The 19549-nt window shown below is 40.0% G+C and overlaps 1 protein-coding gene across 12 annotated transcripts in view; it reads right to left on the reverse strand.

The window, feature by feature from the left end:
• Window positions 1-19549, reverse strand: part of LOC140454477 (ryanodine receptor 1-like) — a 400334-nt gene that overhangs the window by 162833 nt on the left and 217952 nt on the right. For all 12 annotated transcript variants that reach the window (XM_072549257.1, XM_072549253.1, XM_072549254.1 and 9 more), the window contains 9 exons: window positions 17520-17689; window positions 15265-15485; window positions 14035-14125; window positions 12514-12654; window positions 11418-11581; window positions 8738-8816; window positions 4993-5082; window positions 4717-4860; window positions 901-978 (listed from right to left, as the gene is read on the reverse strand). In XM_072549257.1, the coding sequence (XP_072405358.1) occupies window positions 901-978; window positions 4717-4860; window positions 4993-5082; window positions 8738-8816; window positions 11418-11581; window positions 12514-12654; window positions 14035-14125; window positions 15265-15485; window positions 17520-17689 (1178 nt within the window). The remainder of the gene's footprint in view (window positions 1-900; window positions 979-4716; window positions 4861-4992; window positions 5083-8737; window positions 8817-11417; window positions 11582-12513; window positions 12655-14034; window positions 14126-15264; window positions 15486-17519; window positions 17690-19549) is intronic.

Consider the following 19549-nt stretch of genomic DNA (forward strand, 5'->3'; position numbering starts at 1 on the left):
GACAGGTTAATTAAGATAATAATAAACACCCCTAAATCTCATGAAGATCATTTAAGAATCTTTTTCTTGAGTAGCCTACAGCGATTCTTTCAAGAATCAATAGCTTGATCACACAACATCAAATCTATAATATTATGGAGAGCATGAATTATACACTGAGATTTGAAGGAGGTCATGAGGTTGCTGCTCGTTTCTACCACAAACATTAAGACATTCATCAAATGAGAAAAACCTGGAAATGATCGAGGAGGCTTCAGTTGGTGTAACATTATTGTTTTGATTCTGCCACCATCGTGGAGAAAGGAATTGAAGTCCCTATCTTTTCTTAACCACAAGTCTCTTTGCAGGTCTGTCCTGGAATTCAGTATTCAGGTTTTACATCTCAGCCAAGGCCACTACATAATCTGCCTGTCTGAACTTCAACTAAAATACCTGGATGTGTTTTTAAATTTCTCACTAATATTCATAGATGCATAATAAAATTAAGGTGATTTGACCAGTGGTAAACATAAAAGGTATCTGGTAGTTCTTTTTAATGTTATTGAGTCATTACCATTTTTTGATAACATTAGTGACCACAGGGAAATGTCACACAATTTCTTCCGTATTTATAATTCTGTTTACACTATGAAGATTCACAATGCCTATCAGACTAAGTAATATTCACCTGAATTAACAAATCAATCGACAGGACAAATTGTTTGATATGATGCAACACTCCAAGAATTTTCACCTTCACCTTGTAATTTCAATGTACAATGTATTGTCAAATTAATACAACTTGAGTAAATTGTCTGTGACCACTGAAAACAGCAGCTTCCAAGCAGATGTGAAATCACACTGAAATTTTACCCTGCAGAGCTGTAAATCGTTTGAGTGAAAACAATATATATTCTCTACCTGCAATTCACGAGACAATGTCATGTTCAGCAGCTCAGGGGGTTGTGGATTGTATCCATGACTAGGATCATAGACCATCTGCATGAGAAATTCATATTATGAAACAATATTATGGAACTATGACAAAAGTAAAATAATTTGTCAAAGCGTAAAAAATCACTATCGTAATGCGACTGCTTGCTTTGTCATTTCAAAGTTCAATAAGATTTCACCATGTATGTTTTAAAATTCTTCACGACAGCCTCATGATTTACATAATTCTCAAGAAGCAATGACTAAGCCAAAAAGGGTATGCTTGTAAAAATGGCATTATCCCTTTTAAACAAAATGTTTGTTAAAGTTTCAGTTAGGCCAATTATTTCTTATCATAGAATATTAGACTACAGAAGAGGCCCTTCACCAAAAAATGCACTGCTCCCTACTCTAGTGCCACTTCTCCTTGCTAGTCTCATAGCCTTGAATGTTATGGCACTACAAATGTTCATCTAAGTACTAATTTAAAGGTAATGAGGTTACCTGCCTCAACTATCCTCCCAGTCAGTGCATTCCAGAACCCCACCACAAACTGATTGAAAAGAATTTTTTCTTCAAATCCCATCTAAAGCTTCTGACTTTGACTTTAAAAGTGTGCCTCCTCGTTCTTGACCCTTTGACCAGGGTCAATTTAACTCAGTTGCCTGGATGCCTGATTTGCAATGCAGAGTTAATGCCAACGGCATGGGTTCAATTCCTGCACCAGTGGAGATTACCACGAAGGTTTCTCCTTCTCAAACTCACCCCTCACCTGATGCATGGTGATTCTCAGGTTAAAGAACCACTAGCTGTCTCTCAGTCTATAATGACATTCCTGAAGAAGGGCTTTTGTCCGAAACATCGATTTTCCTGCTCCTCGGATACTGCCTAACCTGCTGTGCTTTTCCAGCACCACTCTAATCTTGACTCTAATCTCCAGTACCCACTTCCCCCTAAAATGACAGAATAGCCCATGGCGGTTCTGGTAACGTGATGGTTATTTTACCTTTGACTAAGCAGGAACAGTTGCTTTGCATCTGCTCTCTCCTTGCCCTTGTAATTTTATACACCTCAAATCAAGTCCCCTCAAACTTCTCTGTTCCAAAGAAGACAACATGATCTAACCTCTCTTCATAGCTGCAATGTCTTTTCCCAGGCAACATACTGGTGAATTTCCTCTGCACTCCCTTCAGAACAATCACATCTTTCCTATAGGATGCCAGCTACGGTTTAACCAGAGTTCAGTACAGCTGCAACGTAACCTCCCTGCTCTTATAATCTACACCATGACTGATAACAGCTGACACCCTGTACGGCTTCTTAACTACTCTATTAATATGTTCAGTCACCTTCATGTATCCATAGACATGCACCCCAAGATTCCTCTGTCCCTCTGAGCTTCCTTGTGTCTGCCATTGAATATTTTCTTGTCTTCTTCCAAAGCGCATCACTAGACATTTATTGGGATTTAATTCCATCTGCCTGTCTGCTAATCCATTCATATTCTCCTGAAACCTAAGATTCCTCCATACTGTTAATCACCTGGCTAATCTTTGTCATCTGCAAATTTACTGATCATTCTCACCCTCTACTACATTCTTATCCATATAATTTATGAATATCATAAATAATAAGGTGCCCAGCGCTGACCTCTATGAAATGTCACTGTACACTGGGCTCCAGTCACACCAGCCTTTTACCACCACCCTCTGTCTCCTGTCACTAGCTAATTTCAGATCCAACTTGCCAAAATACCCAGCATCCAACAAGCTTTTACCTCTTTTATAAGTTTCCCATATGGGACTTCATAGAATCCGTGTAAAGTACATCAACCGCCCTACCTTCATCCAAACACTTGGTCACCTCCACAAAAAGTACAATCAAACTTGTTAGGCATGACCTCCCTTTGGAGAAAGTGAGTACTGCAGATACTGGGGATCAGAGCTTAAAAATGTGTTGCTGGAAAAGCGCAGCAGGTCAGGCAGCATCAAAGGAGAAGGAGAATCGACGTTTCGGGCATAAGCAATTCCTGAAGAAGGGCTTATGCCCGAAACGTCGATTCTCCTTCTCCTTTGATGCTGCCTGACCTGCTGCACTTTTCCAGCAACACATTTTTAAGCTACGACCTCCCTTTGACAAAGCCAAACTGACTATTTCTGATTGAACTTGGCCTCTCTAAAACGGAGATTTTCTCCTTCGCTATTTTTTCCAATAATTTCCCTATTACACATATATTATTGTCTAATAGTAAGAACAGAGCAGCTCTGGAAAATGTGCAAAGGGAAAGGACAATACCAGTCATAGAGATGTACAGCATGGAAACAGACCCTTCGGTCCAACCTGTCCATGCCGACCAGATATTCCAACCCAATCTAGTCCCACCTGCCAGCACCCGGCCCATATCCCTCCAAACCCTTCCTATTCATATACCCATCCAAATGCCTCTTAAATGTTGCAATTGTAACAGCCTCCACCACATCCTCTGGCAGCTCATTCCATACACGTACCACCCTCTGTGTGAAAAAGTTGCCCCTTGGGTCTCTTTCATATCACTCCCCTCTCACCCTAAATCTATGCCCTCTAGTTCTAGACTCCCCGACCCCAGGGAAAAGACTTTGTCTATTTATCCTAGCCATGCTCCTCATGTTTTTGTAAACCTCTATCGGGTCACCTTCCTAGATAATAATTACAGGGTAGCCTAAGAGTTCTTTACGATAATAGCGGGGCTTGACAGAGTCTAGGTAGAGAAAGTGTTCCCACTTGTTCAAAGGGGAGGGCTATAAATTTAACGTAGTCAAAAATAGAGTCATAGATTCGCTGGCTGAGCTGGTGTGCTTTTCTGCGGACATTTTGTAGCCTTGCTGGGTAAAGTGTTGGTGGTCTGGCCTGTCTGGTATTTGTGTATTTTTGTTTTTTAGTACTTCCAGTCATATAACATTAAAAAGACTGAGAAGATGAACTGACAATGTCACATAGCGAGGCGACGAAACGTCAAGAGAAAAACACACCGGCTCGGCGAACGAATCTATGACCTCATCCATGACCTCATCCACAACCCGAGCTACAAATCTTTTCTAAACCTCGAATCAAAAATAAATCTAATAAGGAATTCTGGAGGAACTTCTTTACTCATTACCACATAGAAGGGTTAAGGATTGAGGGGAGTAACATTTCAGGGAAACTAGCACTTGAAAAATAAAGGATCTAAAAGGACATATTGATAAGAGTAAGGCAAAGCAAAGTAGAAGGCTCATTTGGAGCATGAACACTAAAGGCCGTTTCTATGATGAAAATTCTATGTTTACTCAGCCATTCTTGATGTTGAGTGGCAACCATTTTAGCTGAACAAACTCCACCAACAGGTTACATCGGATAAATTAGCAGGAAACTTGCCACCAAGCTACATGAACACTAACTGGCCACCAAAAGACCATGACCCACTGTCACTAGTTTTTATACATACAAAGAGTGACACCACTTTGACTGGGACAACACACACATCCTAGGACAGGCAAAAAAGACCCACACAAGAATTCTTGGAGGCCTGGCATTCTAACCAGAACTCCATCAATAAACACATCGATTTAGACCCCATCTACTTTCCCTTGAAAAAAAGAACCAGAAATGATGTCATCCACCTTAAGAAACCAAGATCTATAAATAGAGAGGCGGGCCATACCATCAGCACTTCACTGGAAACTCTCACCGATGATGTCACCTAGTATGGTGACGAAACGTCTGAAAACAAACCTTCCAGCTCAGCGAACTAATTTACATACTTAGATTACTGAAACCTTTACTTACCTGGGCGGATTGTGAAATCTTGCGGGTTTTCTTCTCTCCTTTCTCACTCTTTTCCACTCCCTCGCCTGCTTTTTCAATCGTCCATTCCCAGGCAATCATAGCTTTTAGAGATTCTTTAATTGGCCATCTATATATTTCCCTGTCCTAGAGACATCCAAGTTAATTATTAATAGCTGTAAAGTGCTTTTAAAATTAAATCTTGTACATGGTAGTAGGTATTAACTGTGGGTATATTGATAAAGTATTTTATCCAGATTCAAACAGTAATGCCTATACCTTTTCAGAGAATGTTTTATATGGTCTTAACCATGGATGGGTCTGGGCTTCTTCATCAATAGTTTCACCATAACTCCAGTTATTTTGTATCTGCAATGAGAAATAAACTTCATGTAAAATCTGATCTTAAAATTTATTGTAGATTTAAGACTTATTTATACAGAGACACAATTTCCTTAGCACTTTTTACTGGCCTGAGAACAACAAGTGCTGGCAATTATTTGTACTTTTGATTTTGGGTACCATTTTTTTGATTGCCTCTAAATAACTTCCTCAGTTCCACCAGAAAACAATAGGACAAGATTTAAGTACTCAGGAAGCAAGTGAGAGAAAACTTCATTTCTGTTTGTAAATGTTGGCAGGGGACCTGGTAGATTTCATCTGGTGGTCCTCGTTTTCATACAGCTGATCAGCTGTTCACCTGATTTGAGCAGAAAGTGGAAAACAGCAACAAGCAAGATCGAGAAGAGACAGTCGGCAGCAGGAATTCTTTTCTTTATTTTTCATAGGATGTCAGAATCACTGGCAAGGCAAGCATTTGTTTATTCCTCATTGTCTTGAACTGAATGACTCCTTCAGCCATTTAAGAGGGGAATTAGGAGTCAACAGCATTGCTGCTTGGAGTTGTATGTCAGCCAGATTGTACAAGGACAGCAAAGTTCCTTTTCCACAGGATATTAATGAACAACATGTTTGTGTATGAGTCAGTGACAGTTTCATGGTCATCACCAGTGAGACTATAGTGTCAGATTTCAGATTTTACAAATTGCATTTATATTCCACAAGCTGTCATGGTGGGATTTGAATCTAGGTCCAATGACATTCCCACTACACCACCTTCACCCTGATGAGGGGGCTGTTTGGAAATCTTGAGTACATGATGGAGAGGGGTTTGGAAGTGGCAGACAGATATTTAGAAATGGTAGAATTCCACTCCATTACTACTCTCTGAGTAAAGAACCTACCTCTGACATCTGTCCTATATCTGTCACCCCTCAACGTAAAGCTATGTCCCCTCATGCTAGCCATCACCATCCGAGAAAAAAGGCTCTCACTGTCCACCCTATCTAATTCTCTGATAATCATGAATGCCTCTATTAAATCACCTCTTAAACCTTCTTCTCTCTAACAAAAACAGCCTTAAGTCCCTCAGCCTTTCTTCATGAGACCTTTCCTCCACACCAGGCATCATCCTGGTAAATCTCCTCTGCACCCTTTCCAATGCTTCCACATCCTTCCTATAATGCGGTGACCAGAACTGTAAGTAATACTCCAAGTGTGGCTGCACCAGAGTTTTGTACAGCTGCAACATGACCTCATGGCTCTTCCAATAAAAGCTAACACACCTTATGCCTTTTTAACAACCCTATCAACCTGGGTGGCAACTTTCAGCGATCTATGCACATGGACACTGTCATCTCTCTACTCATCCACACTGCCAAGAATCTTACCATTAGCCCGGTACGCTGTATTCCTACTACTCCTTCCAAAGTGAGTCATCTCACACATTTCCACATTAAACTCCATTTGTCACCTCGCAGCCCAGTCCTGCAGGTTATCTATGTCCATCTGTAACCCGCAACATCCTTCCACACTGCCCACAACCCCACCGACTTTAGAGTCATCCGCAAATTTATTATCCCAACAAGGAAGAGTTGGAGCAGGACCCCTCCTACAAAGCATTTAATTAATATCTTTGCAGATTCATTAACAGCCTGTCCCCAATAATTTATAGTAACTTTTCAGTGACATGGCCAAACATCAGCTGTCGAAGTTGCACCAAGTGCACGGAAGCAAGCTCATCTCTCAGAATTGGGAAGTGATTGAAAAAGGTATATAAAAAATTGTCTTTCCACATTTGAAAGGCATATCCTTTTGGAGCTAACGTTTCAATATATATGAAAGGAGAAGTCAGAATTCAGAATTTTGTCAGTACATGGGTCCTCAACCATCTGGCATCATTTGGGCATTGGAGCAGCGGGCATGCCTCAAGGTGAGCACCAAGAAGTAAGTGCTGGAAACAAGCCGTGTATCTTCAAAAAAAGGAGCCTTTGGAGGTGAACAATGGCCTACAATACACTCAGGCTGAGGAAGATGTCAATTAAAAGAGAGGTGCTACTGCTACATGAAAAGTAGCCTCATCTTGGTACCCTCCAGGAACAGGACCTCCCTGTTCCCCTTATAGGTACTTAGCCTCTGGTCCCCCTATTCCATCTTGGATGCCTATGGTGCAGTTGCAGGTTCTAACATAAATTCTTAACCCCTTGTCATGGCTGCTGTGGGTGTATGAAAATGCCTCATGCCTAATTATGTATACATTGACTAGGAAAACCTGGAACTTAGTCAGGTTCTCTCTGGGTGGATTCCTAACACAAAATGCTACCCCTTTTTCCTGTTTCCAATGTAAAAATCAGCCCAGGTGTAGGAATCCAGCAGATGACAGATAAGACAATGGTCATTGTATTCCTCTCATCGATACATGTTATGCTAACTATTTGACTGCAATATATGGCCTGGACAATATTGCAACTGAATTGTGCATTTACTGAAAAATACACCTTTTTCTCACTTCCCAAATATATTCCATGCACAATCATAATTTGAAAAATGCAGTCTGTAATAACTGATATCAGAGAATTTTTTTGTGGAATTGCATCATGTGGTAATGCTTGCAGTATGAATTTTTACTTTGGCAACTAAACCCCTGCTATGCCTATTCTATTTTAGTTTAGGACGAAAATGTCTGTTTTTTCAAATTTAGTTTCCAGAACTATTGTAATTTATTCAATTGATAAGTGGGAGTCTTACTTGGAACAAGAATATCACCTCATCCATTTTCAAACATCATTATGAATAGGTGTATGAAAGACTATTTGTTCCAGAAGATCTTGTTCATTATCAAACAGCTTAAGACATGTTCTGAAGGTATTTTGATCTCTTGGACTGCATGCATCTTTAGTGAATGTGTGTTCCTTCAGAAACACCTTGTGTCTTTCTGCTTCTGTGCAAGTGTATTACTTCTGTATGACAGTTTTGATTGAAAATAATAGTCCTGCAATTTGGTAATTATTGCCTGCTGGAGCAGAGAGATGAATAGTGTAGACATCCCACAATGTCTTTGATGCTGTGAACTGAAAATAAAGAACAATTGTATCTCCCTTGACTTATCTTTTGCAGAAGGCAGACATAAGGGAGCAAATTTTAATTCAAAGCAGCTTTGATCTTCACTGTACTTATTGATGTGCATGTCTTGAAAATGTTGGAAGAAAGTCTGAATTATAAGCATTAATCAAAAGATTGAAACAAAAGTTATGAGTGTTCTATATTGGTTCGATTACAACACAGTGAAATCAGGCTCTTCAAAGGAGATACATTCCCAGAAAAACTTGCGATTTTGGCAAACAGTGTTCATGGCAGACTATGCATTCTAAGCATGAGACACACAAACATTTTCTGAGGGGCAAGTTTTTTTAAAAATGTTTTCTTTTATGCTGCAGGTAACTGAAACTCAGACTTGCGCTGTATGGAAATTTATACAGTTCAGTTTTGCATGTACTGTATAGGTAAATTTGCAAAGGGCAGACAGCCAACAATAGGATTTAACAATGTCACAAAACAACCCATCTAAACTGCTGCTCTGCATGGATTAGAGAGCTTACAATTCCAAAATCTGGTTGAAGCCAGTTAGCACAGTGAAAGGCAACATATTTCAATGCAAAAGCTGAAAGCAGTAGAAATATCATACCTTCTCAAAAGCCCACTTGTCATGTGTATACTCTGCATACTTGTTGATAATAGAGTCCAGCTTTTCAGGAATTATGACACTATAAAAATAATCAAATATCAAATAGTTTGACTCTCAAAACAAGTTTCAAAAAAAAAAATCAGTTGCTCCTCTCACTCTATATAACATCCCTACCTATACCGATGGTCAAACCTGACTTTGCTATCTCCGTGGATTCAGTCAAGGTCTCCCTGCTATAGGAAAGATGTTGTTAAACTTGAAAGGGTTCATGAAACATTTACAAGAATGTTGCCAGGATTGGAAGGTTTGAGCTATAGGGAGAGGCTGAATAGATTGGGGCTTTTTTCCTTGGAGTGTCAGAGGCCGAGGGGTGCCCAGATAGAGGTTTAAAGTCATTTTCCTACATTGATATAATGAATAGCCAAGGTCTTTTTTGCAAAGATGGGAGTCCAAAACTAGAGAGAGCATAGGTTTAAGGTGAGAGGAAAAGATTTAAAACTTCTTCTTACAGAGGGTGGTGTGTGCATGGAATGAGCTGCCAGAGGAAGTGGTGGAGGCTGGACAATCACAACATTTAAAAGGCATCTGGATGGGTATATGATTAGGAAGGGTTCAAAGGGGTATGGGGCCAAATGCTGGCAAATGGGACTCGATGCATTTAGGAAATTTGATTGGTGCGGATAAGTTGAGGATAGCTGGTTGGCGTGGATGAGTTGGACCGAAGGGTCTGTTTCCATGCTGTATGACTAAGGTCAAAGTTACACTTCCTTGCATTCCTTAACATCTATTTCCCAGATCCTTTTGCTACCAGGCATCCTCCTACAGCTATTGTTGGGAGAAACTGCATTTTTAAGTTGCTAATTGCCAATTTGTTAGCCTTCCATTCAAGATGGTTCTTTTGCTGATGTTGATTTATTCAATCATCTTTTTGCATCCTTTCATTTTTCAATAAAACTTAATAGTTTCCTACCCCTACTATTTCCCCCAGTACGTTCCAAATTTTTTGCTCTATTAAGTCTAAAGGGTCCAAACGTATATGTCTGCTTCACCACACCTAGTTTGAATGGGATCATGGCTAATACCATTGGGCTTTCTCTGAGAAAAGATCCACAACTCCTGTTTTACTTGGTAGCACCTTTGATCATCTTACATGTATTTCTTGAAACATCTGTATATTATTCATCTATCAGCCAATATCACTAAATCAGAACTGTTATCTAGTATTGCGTGGGATTTGCATGAGCAAATTAGCTCCCACATTTTCCTACATGTCACAACAAAGATAACACTGGCTTTCACATTGGATAGTGAACCTCACTGTCACCCTCACTACCCTCCCCGACCCTCTTCAAAAACTATCCTTGGCTCCTAAATCATTTAATTTTTGTTCTTTACTTTCAAATCCTTGAACAAGTTTAGTTTTCCCTCATAGCCATGCAGGTCTTTTCCTCAACTCCAAGTCTTGTTAACTCTATCGCTTGGTAATATTAATTTGTCTTAGTGCCAAGTTCCCCAAAGTATCAAACATTATTTGTGCAAAGGTTCCTTCATGATATCTTGCCACAGCACATCTCTGTAACCTCTTCTACAGGTACAATCCCTCCAAAAGGCTCTCTAATGTACGTGACTGGTCTGTGGGGCAGGAGAGCAAGAAAGGGAGAGAGAGGGAAAGACAGAGAGAGAGAGAGAGAGAGAGAGAGAGAGAGAGAGAGAGAGAGAGAGAGAGAGAGAGAGAGACAGACAGACAGACAACGAGAGAGAAAGAGAAAAAGAGAGAAAGAGAAAAAAGAAAGAGAACAAAGAAAGAGAGGAGAGAGAGATAGAGAGAGAGAGAGAGAGAGAGAGATAGAGAGAAAGAAAGAGAGAGATAGAGAGAAAGAGAGAGATAGAGAGAAAGAGAGAGATAGAAAGAAAGAAAGAGAGAGATAGAAAGAAAGAGACAGAGGAGAGATAGAAAGAGAGATAGAGAGAAAGAGAGAGAGAGAAAGAGAGAGAGAGAGAAAGAGAGAGAGAGATAGAAAGAGAGAGATAGAAAGAAAGAGAGAGATAGAAAGAGAGAAATAGAAAGAAAGAGAGATAGAGAGAAAGAGAGAGAGAAAGAAAGAAAGGAAGGAAGAAAGACTGCATCTCATGGTGCCATCTTAGGTAAAAATACCAAGGTACAAATCTTGGATACAAAAGAAAAATAAAAAGTCATTGCATAGAAAAAGACTTCTGAAAGGAAGAAAAACTATCTGAAACAAACTAGAAGAACACAGATTGTTCTCCTTTAATAAATCTTTTTCTCTTCAGGCATCATGGCACTTGTGACCATGGACTTTGTTGGATTAGTCCATGATTAGGCTTGGTAAAGTACTGCAGTAGTTTTCTATTGTGTTTTATAGGATGGCAGATCACAAACTTTCCCATATGCCATTAGATCTGTTGGAAGGATTTACAGGCTAATGAACCACCCATTTAGCCATACTATGAACAAATGGTGTATGTCCAACAAGTGGGACTTGAACCCGGAACATCTGGCCCAGAGATGATAGTGCTCTCCACTGTGTCACAGGACTTACAATAAATAGACAGCTATTTTTATATGATTTGAAACACAGATTAAACTCAAAGACATCAGAAAAACTAGCAGTTCACAGAGATCGAAGTCAGCTGAGAAAAAAGTTAAAATAATTCATACTTCATTGTGTCGACAGGTTTTGGGTCAAAGTTGCCTTCTGCATCCACTGAAGCTTTTTTCTCGACTTTGGAGGAATAGCTGGCATCAACATAATCTGGTGGCAGTGCACCAGCTATTGCACACAGACACTGCATCACGGCCTTGAATAAGTCAGTATCATATTTCTGCAAAACACATGCAATCTCATTAAATCTCTATTTCTACCAGCTGTTAACTCATGCAATAAATTCCTCAAAAAACAAACAAAAACAGATGTACTTATTTAGATTTTATTGTCACTTACGTATAACTCTTTTCAAGATCACTGAGCACTTCAAAACACTTCACAACTAATTTTTTGTAAGAAGCATTTTTTGAAATTTATTCATCATTTTTAGGTAGGAATCATGGTAGCTAATTTGTCCTCATTAAACTCCCACAAACAGCATTGTGATCATGCCTTTTGTTTAAGAAAATTGATTGAGGGATAAATATTGGCTAGGGTGTTGGGAATAACATTCTTCCTTGCCTTCAAATTAGTGCTGTAGGATCTTGTATATTCATTCAAGCAGATAGATAGGGTCTCAGTTTAACAGCAATGCTCCCTCAAAACAGCACTGGATTGTCAGTCGTGAATTTTATGCTCAATCCCTTGAACTGGGAACTATGTGACTCAGAGGTGACCACGCTGTTATCACCTCAGCCATGGCTGCTTATGCAAGTCACATAATTGAATCTCAATTTAATTCCAGATTTTATTAATTGAATTTAAATTTCACCAGCCACCAGAGGAATTTGAATCTGTGTTTCCTGGATAATATTCTGGCCCTCTGGCTTGCTAGTCCATTGGTATTACCACTATGCCATCTCCCCATTTGGCTCTTTTCAATCCATAACCTATTGAATGATCTGATTCCAACTGAAACAATGATTGAGGTTTTGGCATTCAAATTGAAACCTGAGGAGCAGAGCGTTTTGCTCATCTACATAAGTTTGCTCCACATTGCATACTTTATTCTGATGTACAAACATTTTTACCTTGGTTTAAATAAATATCTATGAACATTTCAACCTTTTATATTATGATTTTGCCATGTATCAGCCCTTCCCAGTATACCTTCTGTGACACTGACTCAAAAATTCCCCAGAAGAGTTTACGAGTTAGGTGGAGTTCTTCCTCAGATGTCACTCCATAATTTGCCCATCCGGATGGAAGACAGTAGTATTTCCAACATCTGTCATAATGATTTGTTAGCAACTAGAGTGGGATAAACACAAGATAGCCTTTACTTAGCAAAATGAAGAGACAACTGCCATTAATTGTAGGTAGTGGTAATAAGTTACAGTTGAACATACAACAGCTGTTTAAATTTTCATTTGAAGGATCTCTTTACACTCGAGCAATCATGGACTGCCAGCAAAATTTTAATACACTGTAATAAATATCTTACGTAAAGTATGTTTAATAAAGCTCTTAAAGGTAACAGTGAGACGCGAAGGAGGGTGTATCTCCTTCTCACTGCATAGTCAATCTATCCTTGGCATGTACACAAGGGGAGCAAGTAACTAGAACAGATGCAGAAAATGCTAAGAGTGCAGGGTTAGAAGGTGGCCTGTGAAGCACAATAAACATTACAGGGGCATGGGGACAGCACAGCACAGATAAAGCAGAAGCCCACAGAGAGGAGGGGTGGCAGAGAGCACCGGAGGTGGTGGAGTGGAAACCTGATGTCAGAAGCAGGAGCAAAAAGAGATCCCTAAAGGAGAAGGAAATGGCAGGAGCCTAAGTGGCAGAGTACATCTCCAGCTGCTATTCACTTACTTACTTTTGATTACAGCACCTGGATGGTTGCTAACCTGTAAGGCCATCCCTACATTGCAGATGCCTTGGAAGGTGTCTGCAGGCCTTCAGGGATTTATGGGTTCCAATTTGAGAATCACTGCTCGAGACCATAAGCCAATCTCGACAGTTATGAGAACCCAGTGTTCAAGAAAGATCAGAAAGCTATTTCACAATACTTTTTTTTTTCCACAAGAAGATTAATTAAAACGTTAGTATTTTACTGGTAGTTAGCAATGTCTCATTCCAATTCTGCTTCCCTACAGATTTGTAGTGTCTTTGGAGAGGAAACAAAATTGCACATCATGCGTGGGGTCATTTTCCATGCATGTGATAGCTACTCAGCTTATAAAAATCTAAATTATTGCAGGAACCTGTTTTCATATAACAGATAATTAATTATCTGGCTTTGTGTTTTGAAGCAGGGAACCTTGCTGTTTATGCTTTTACAGAAACTAATGGTTGGTAAATCAAGCACAACAATGCCTGAAATTTCGACAGGTTCGCCTTGCAGATAAGGCTCCCTACCAGGAGCACAAAGCCATAAAATTATCATTAGATACTAAACATCTGCTACAAAATCTGCATTCCCTCTTACCTGGCACATAAATAACAAACAAAGCAAATCTGTGCATAGACAGAACTTTTAAGGACTTATCAGTATTACTCAACAAAGGAAGTCATTTTTATTAAACCAAATTTTAAATGATATTTTAACAAATCAAGTCATGAATTTGTCAACACATCTCCACAAGCATATTCAATAAAAACAGAGAGAATACACAAGCACAAACTAACCTTTAATGGCATCCTGGCATATTCATTTAATATTGGTACATCAAACACCAGTCGACGAAGTAAGTGTTGTAGCATTGATGGCCTGAGGTAGCTGTAACAACAGGAAAAAACTGTCAAACTTAACTGATTAGATTAGATTAGATTCCCTACTGTGTGGAAACAGGCCCTTCGGCCCAACAAGTCCACACCAACCTTCCGAAGAGTAACCCATCCAGACCCATTCCCCTGCGTTTACCCTGACTAATGCACCTAACGCTATGGGCAATTTAGCATGGCTAATTCACCTAACCTGCACATCTTTGAATTGTGGGAGGAATCCCATGCAGACATGGGGCGAACGTGCAAACTCCACACAGACAGTCACCTGAGGCGGAAATCGAACCCAGGTCCCTGTGAGCAGCAGTGCTAAGCACTGAGCCATTGTGCCACCCAAATTCTGGATAGATATTTCTATAAAAAAATGAATCAGAAGAGTCAAACACTTGGTCATTGTGATCTGTGCTAGCTGCTAGAATTTAGAAGTTCCCCTTCAAATCTAGGAAGCACACAATTTTGTTAAACCAGTTCTCCAAAGCACTGAATATATTCACTGGTGTCCTGCCGGGAAATACAGTGGTAATTCACCAAGATGGTGGGAAGAAATTTCTCTCCCACTCAGAACAGTAGAATCAGCAGTAAAGCACTTTCCTGTACAGATTAAGTGTAAATAGGTGGAATGCAGAGCATGCATGGAATATCTAAGGAATTCTTTTAAAAAATCATATGAGAGATGTCAGTTTTGCTGTCTAGGCCAGCATTTATGGTCATTCCCTAACCATATTACTGTGGGTCTGGAGTCACATGTCATACAGACCAGGTAAGGACGGCAGATTTCCCTCCCTATAGGACATTAGTGAACTAGATGAGTTTTGCTGACAATCAACCATCTGCTGTGGCGAGACTTGAATCCAGGTCCCCAGACCATTACCTAGGTCTCAAGATGAATAGTCTAGCAATAATACTACTAGGCCATTGCCTATACATAAAGCAAATTGTTTAAATTAAATGACATGGCACTGGCGCACGGTAGATTTTGTATTTGTCTACCTGCAAAGGAGTTTGAATAGAAACTGGAGGGAAAAAGAATGATTCAGTTTTGAGTGCAATTTACATCTGGATCCCCAACTGTGGCCAAAGTTGAAACTCTACCCATTTATTGTTTTTATACAGATTTCACAATGGCACGCTTACCTGCACAACGCCATGAGGCATGCTTCAATCACATCTCTTTGTGCCTTTGTTAGGGAACGGCCCCGGGACAGTCGGTAAATGGTGTGCAGCATAGAATCAATCATAATGGCTCGATGTTCCGTTCCAGCAAACAGTGGCGCACATTTAGTTATCAGAGGAAGGACCGCAGTACAAAGGTAGCGGTTCAAAGCGAGTGCCATCTCAGTGGTACTGAAAGCAACCTGGGAAGACAGTTGGAGAAACGCATCATATATACTGCATAGTAATCAGACTCCTTACTGTGTACAGCGGGATCATGACAATTGTGAATGGTTGACCAATTAACATGATTCACAACCCAAAATGTAAATGTCAACCAAAATCTGACTGAAACATATAATCAGACCAAAAAGATGGAAAAAGAAAGATCCAGTTAGTCAACCAAGTCTCTCCGAGCCTCATGATACTTGGAAGTTCCTACTTAGCATCAGCATGTACTATCCTCGGAGGGCTATGAGCAGCAGAAAAAAAAGTCTAGGTGTAAAGAGAAACAAAAAAACCCAGAAAATGCCTGTTACTTCCAGAAGCAGCTGAATTCAGTCAAGGAGATGACACTTACTGTTCTAACTTTGATGCTTTAACTGTCAAATTACTTAACTTATATACTCGAGTAATAGATGATCCTGTGTAGGATTCAACTTCCAACCTTTGGCCAAAATTCTTTAGTTTCCTATACATAGCTTGCATAAACCATCCCTCAATTTTGGCCAGTAAATCCTTCATTTTCCTTATACCAAATGCTGGCTTTGGGAGCAAGGTTGGTGGCACAGTTTAGCGCATCTTTATTAGGATTGTTGTTTTATCATTTAAATATCAGAAAAATTGGTAGATAAATTTGAGACAGCTGGTAGCTGCTGAATTCCATCACGGCCATCGATCAATGTCAGTGTCAATATCGGGAGATCAGCAGTTTCGAAAACCAGGAATGGAGTTCAACCCTTCAAAAGGATTTTCTGATGATGAATCGCCAGAATTGAAACTTAACTCTATTTTCTTCCCACATCTGCTACTTGACCTGCTGAGTATTGCAAGCAATTTCTATTTTTGTTTCAGACCTCCAGCATCTCAGCTCTTTGCTTTATTTTACTACAAAAGGAATACTTGTATCAAAAAGCTGACCCATTGCTTTTCAGAAAAAGCTGTTCTCAAAATCTTGTCTTTCACATGAGTCTATGCAGTAACTTTTATTGGATTAGAACTCTGCCCCAGCTAAGAACTGGTTAGGTCCTCTTTTGAAGGCTTGCAGTGAGTCAGTACGCCCACAGAACACATTCTGGAAGTTCACTGTTCTCTTGGAAAAGAAGAACAGCCAACTAGCCAATTGCTGGGCAATTTAAAAGCACAATTCCTACTTCTTTCTGATCTAGCAAATTGAAATGCTCTATCAATAAGTCTGCAATCTCTTTCATTCTTTTATTTGCCTCTGTCAAATCATATGTTGGTGCTCAAAGTAGTTCAAGCTCTTTTTGCCTATCTGAGAAACTAGGCATGAAATCTTACACCGGGACATCTCTGGAAACCATCTAGAGGAGATACTCATCAGTTCCAGGCACTACAGATGCTGTTGTGAACGAGTACTGAATTGTGGCAGATTTATGGCCAAGAGCACTCTACTTTCCCAACTAAATGAAGGCCACATGGACATTGGAAGGCAAGATTCACAAAGACAAAGCTTCAAAAGATTCTACCATCTGGAAGCTCAGTCTGATTAACCCAGAAATCATCACAGTTCCAGACCTCAATAATCCACTGGTTACATAATTCTATGAAGAACTTTCAGGAACAACTGTACCATTCAATTATGATAAAAAACAGCAAGTGCTCCAGAAATGCAACAGGTCTGGCTGCATCTTTGGAGAGACAAACAGAACTAATGTTTTGAGTCCAATTTAACTATTTCTCTCTCCACAGACACTGTCAGATCTTGAGTTTCTCTAGCACTTGCTGCTTATATTTCAGCAACCACAATTTTTGCTTCGATTTCACATATAGTGACTTCCAACAAGCCACCCACCATCTTATTTACCTGCAGTAAACTTTTCATGTGAATTTGCACCAGTGAAAGTGCTGATAAATTTTTGTTCCAACGTGAAAATAAGTTGCACAACTAAATGTGGTGGTTGCATGATAAACATTCACTTGGAACGGCAATTTGACTTGAGGATAATTTTGAGTGAATTTTCTTGAAAATAAGCATTTAAAATTACACTACTTACGGTATCCAAGGATGCAGCAGCTCTCATATCAGGTAAGAAGCCAACCTCCAGTACATGAAGGAGAAAATCCTGATTTTCTATCCCATAGACTCGATCCAGGAACAGCACCATGGGAGCCTTATGGTCAGGAACAAAGCTGGCTGACATTTTAGGTTCAACAAGGTTCCCATCTGAAAATCACAAACAATACAAAGAAGTGAATAATCAAGAACAGAGTTTCAGTATGACAATAAAAAGTAATTTTGCATTACATCTTTTTCATAATAATTTCGTCAGGGCAACTCGGGACAAACAATAGATGCTGGCCAGCCAGCGTCACCCACATCCCACAAATGAATACAGTTTAAAAAAAAAGTATTTCAGTTTGTATACGGAGACCAAAAGAAAAATCGTGTTACATTCTGAAAAAAACTCGAATCAAGTAAAATTGCTTCAGTCTCTAGGATAAGCAACTCAGCTCTACTGGTGTTATTGTGTTTGATCAAAAGAATGCAAGTTTGTAAAAGAGTTTGTTTTTTAAGATAGGCATAAACACTATGGTGCGAAGGACGTGGAGATGGCGGGGAAGTGAATGGTATCATACCAAAAGGAATTACTTTGGGCTTATCCTTGTAGACCATTTCTCCAAGAACGATCTGGAATCCACAACTTTATCCATCGAGAGTGACTGAACTACCAGCGTAATGACTGGACTATTCACAAAAAAACATCTGGAAGCTTCTTTGTAGAAGAGGCAGCATGCGGCAAGATGCCTTTCAAGAATGACTAACTGCCTTGAGCTCAGAGACCTTTCAGTTTACAGCATAACCTGTTGGCTGTTGGTTCATTTCTTCAGTTTATATGGTTTCATCATTGTTGTACCTTTCCAAAAGACAATGGGTGCAGTTGGTGGAAGTCAGTCATCTTCATCTCTGCTGGAATTTCTCAGTGTAGTGTCACTCTCACCTGCAACACCTTCCTTTGCTTACTTTCACCGACTCTAACCCCTGACACAATTAATCCTGCAAGCCATCTGTGCTGTCTACTCACTCGCCTGGGAGATCTACTCACCTGCACCACAAGTACCGACTATGCCACTCACTTTCACTTCCTAACTTCCTCCCTCTCATTCACTTCCTTCCTAACTCTCCCTCTCATTCACTTCCTTACTAACTTTCTCCCTCTCATTCATTTCCTTACTAACTTCCTCCCTCTCATTCACTTCCTTACTAACTTCCTCTCTCTCAGTTCAGGAGGAAAGCAGCACAGAACAGAACTGAAAAGGTCAGCAATGCTGATAGACTGCCTGAAATGCAGCTCCTCACCCTCTCTGTGGGGAGCACCCTGACTCCGGAGTGCCCCAAATAGCTAACTCACATCAAAGACTCTGTATTTGTATTGTGTGCTGCCCTTAATTTGCTGTGCTGGGAATTTGGGACTGAATGTTACCTCCTTTGAATTGACTGAGGACTCCTGACAACCATGACCAGCTTCTTACGCCAATTGGCACAGATATACAGCACAACCGTGGGCATGATATCTCTAGCTGAGGGGACAAAATGCAAAAAGGCAATATTGAGTACTAAGATAGCAAGCAAACAGGGTGTAGCCCAGTCCAGCCCGGTGATCAGCGAGAATGTCCTTAGACCACAGTGTCCTTGCTGCACCATTACAATGATAGTTGCTGTTGTGGCCCAAACTGCAGCAGTGAAGTGTAAAAAACTGTTGTAAGTCAAGTAGAGATGTGGCATGAGGGTTATTACAGGATAGCAGGTGCCAGACACCAATATCTCTGGATGTGAGGTGCATTTGGTTGGTACCCATGAAGCATGTTTGGAAATGTTGGTGCCTGGCATTGAACACCAAGGTCTTTTGGACTAAGTTGAATCTCCACATTGAAAATTCTTTACATCTAACTTGTTTGGTGTACTAGCTCAGATAGGAAGCTAAACATTAATGAAGTGTTTAACAATCCCTTTAATTGGCAATTCGCTGCAAGAAACTCACCTCTCTGCTTGTCAAACGCATAAAAGATACAGCAAATGGCTCTC

The sequence above is a fragment of the Chiloscyllium punctatum genome, chromosome 29 (assembly GCF_047496795.1).
Source record: "Chiloscyllium punctatum isolate Juve2018m chromosome 29, sChiPun1.3, whole genome shotgun sequence".
In the NCBI taxonomy this organism is placed as follows: domain Eukaryota; kingdom Metazoa; phylum Chordata; class Chondrichthyes; order Orectolobiformes; family Hemiscylliidae; genus Chiloscyllium; species Chiloscyllium punctatum.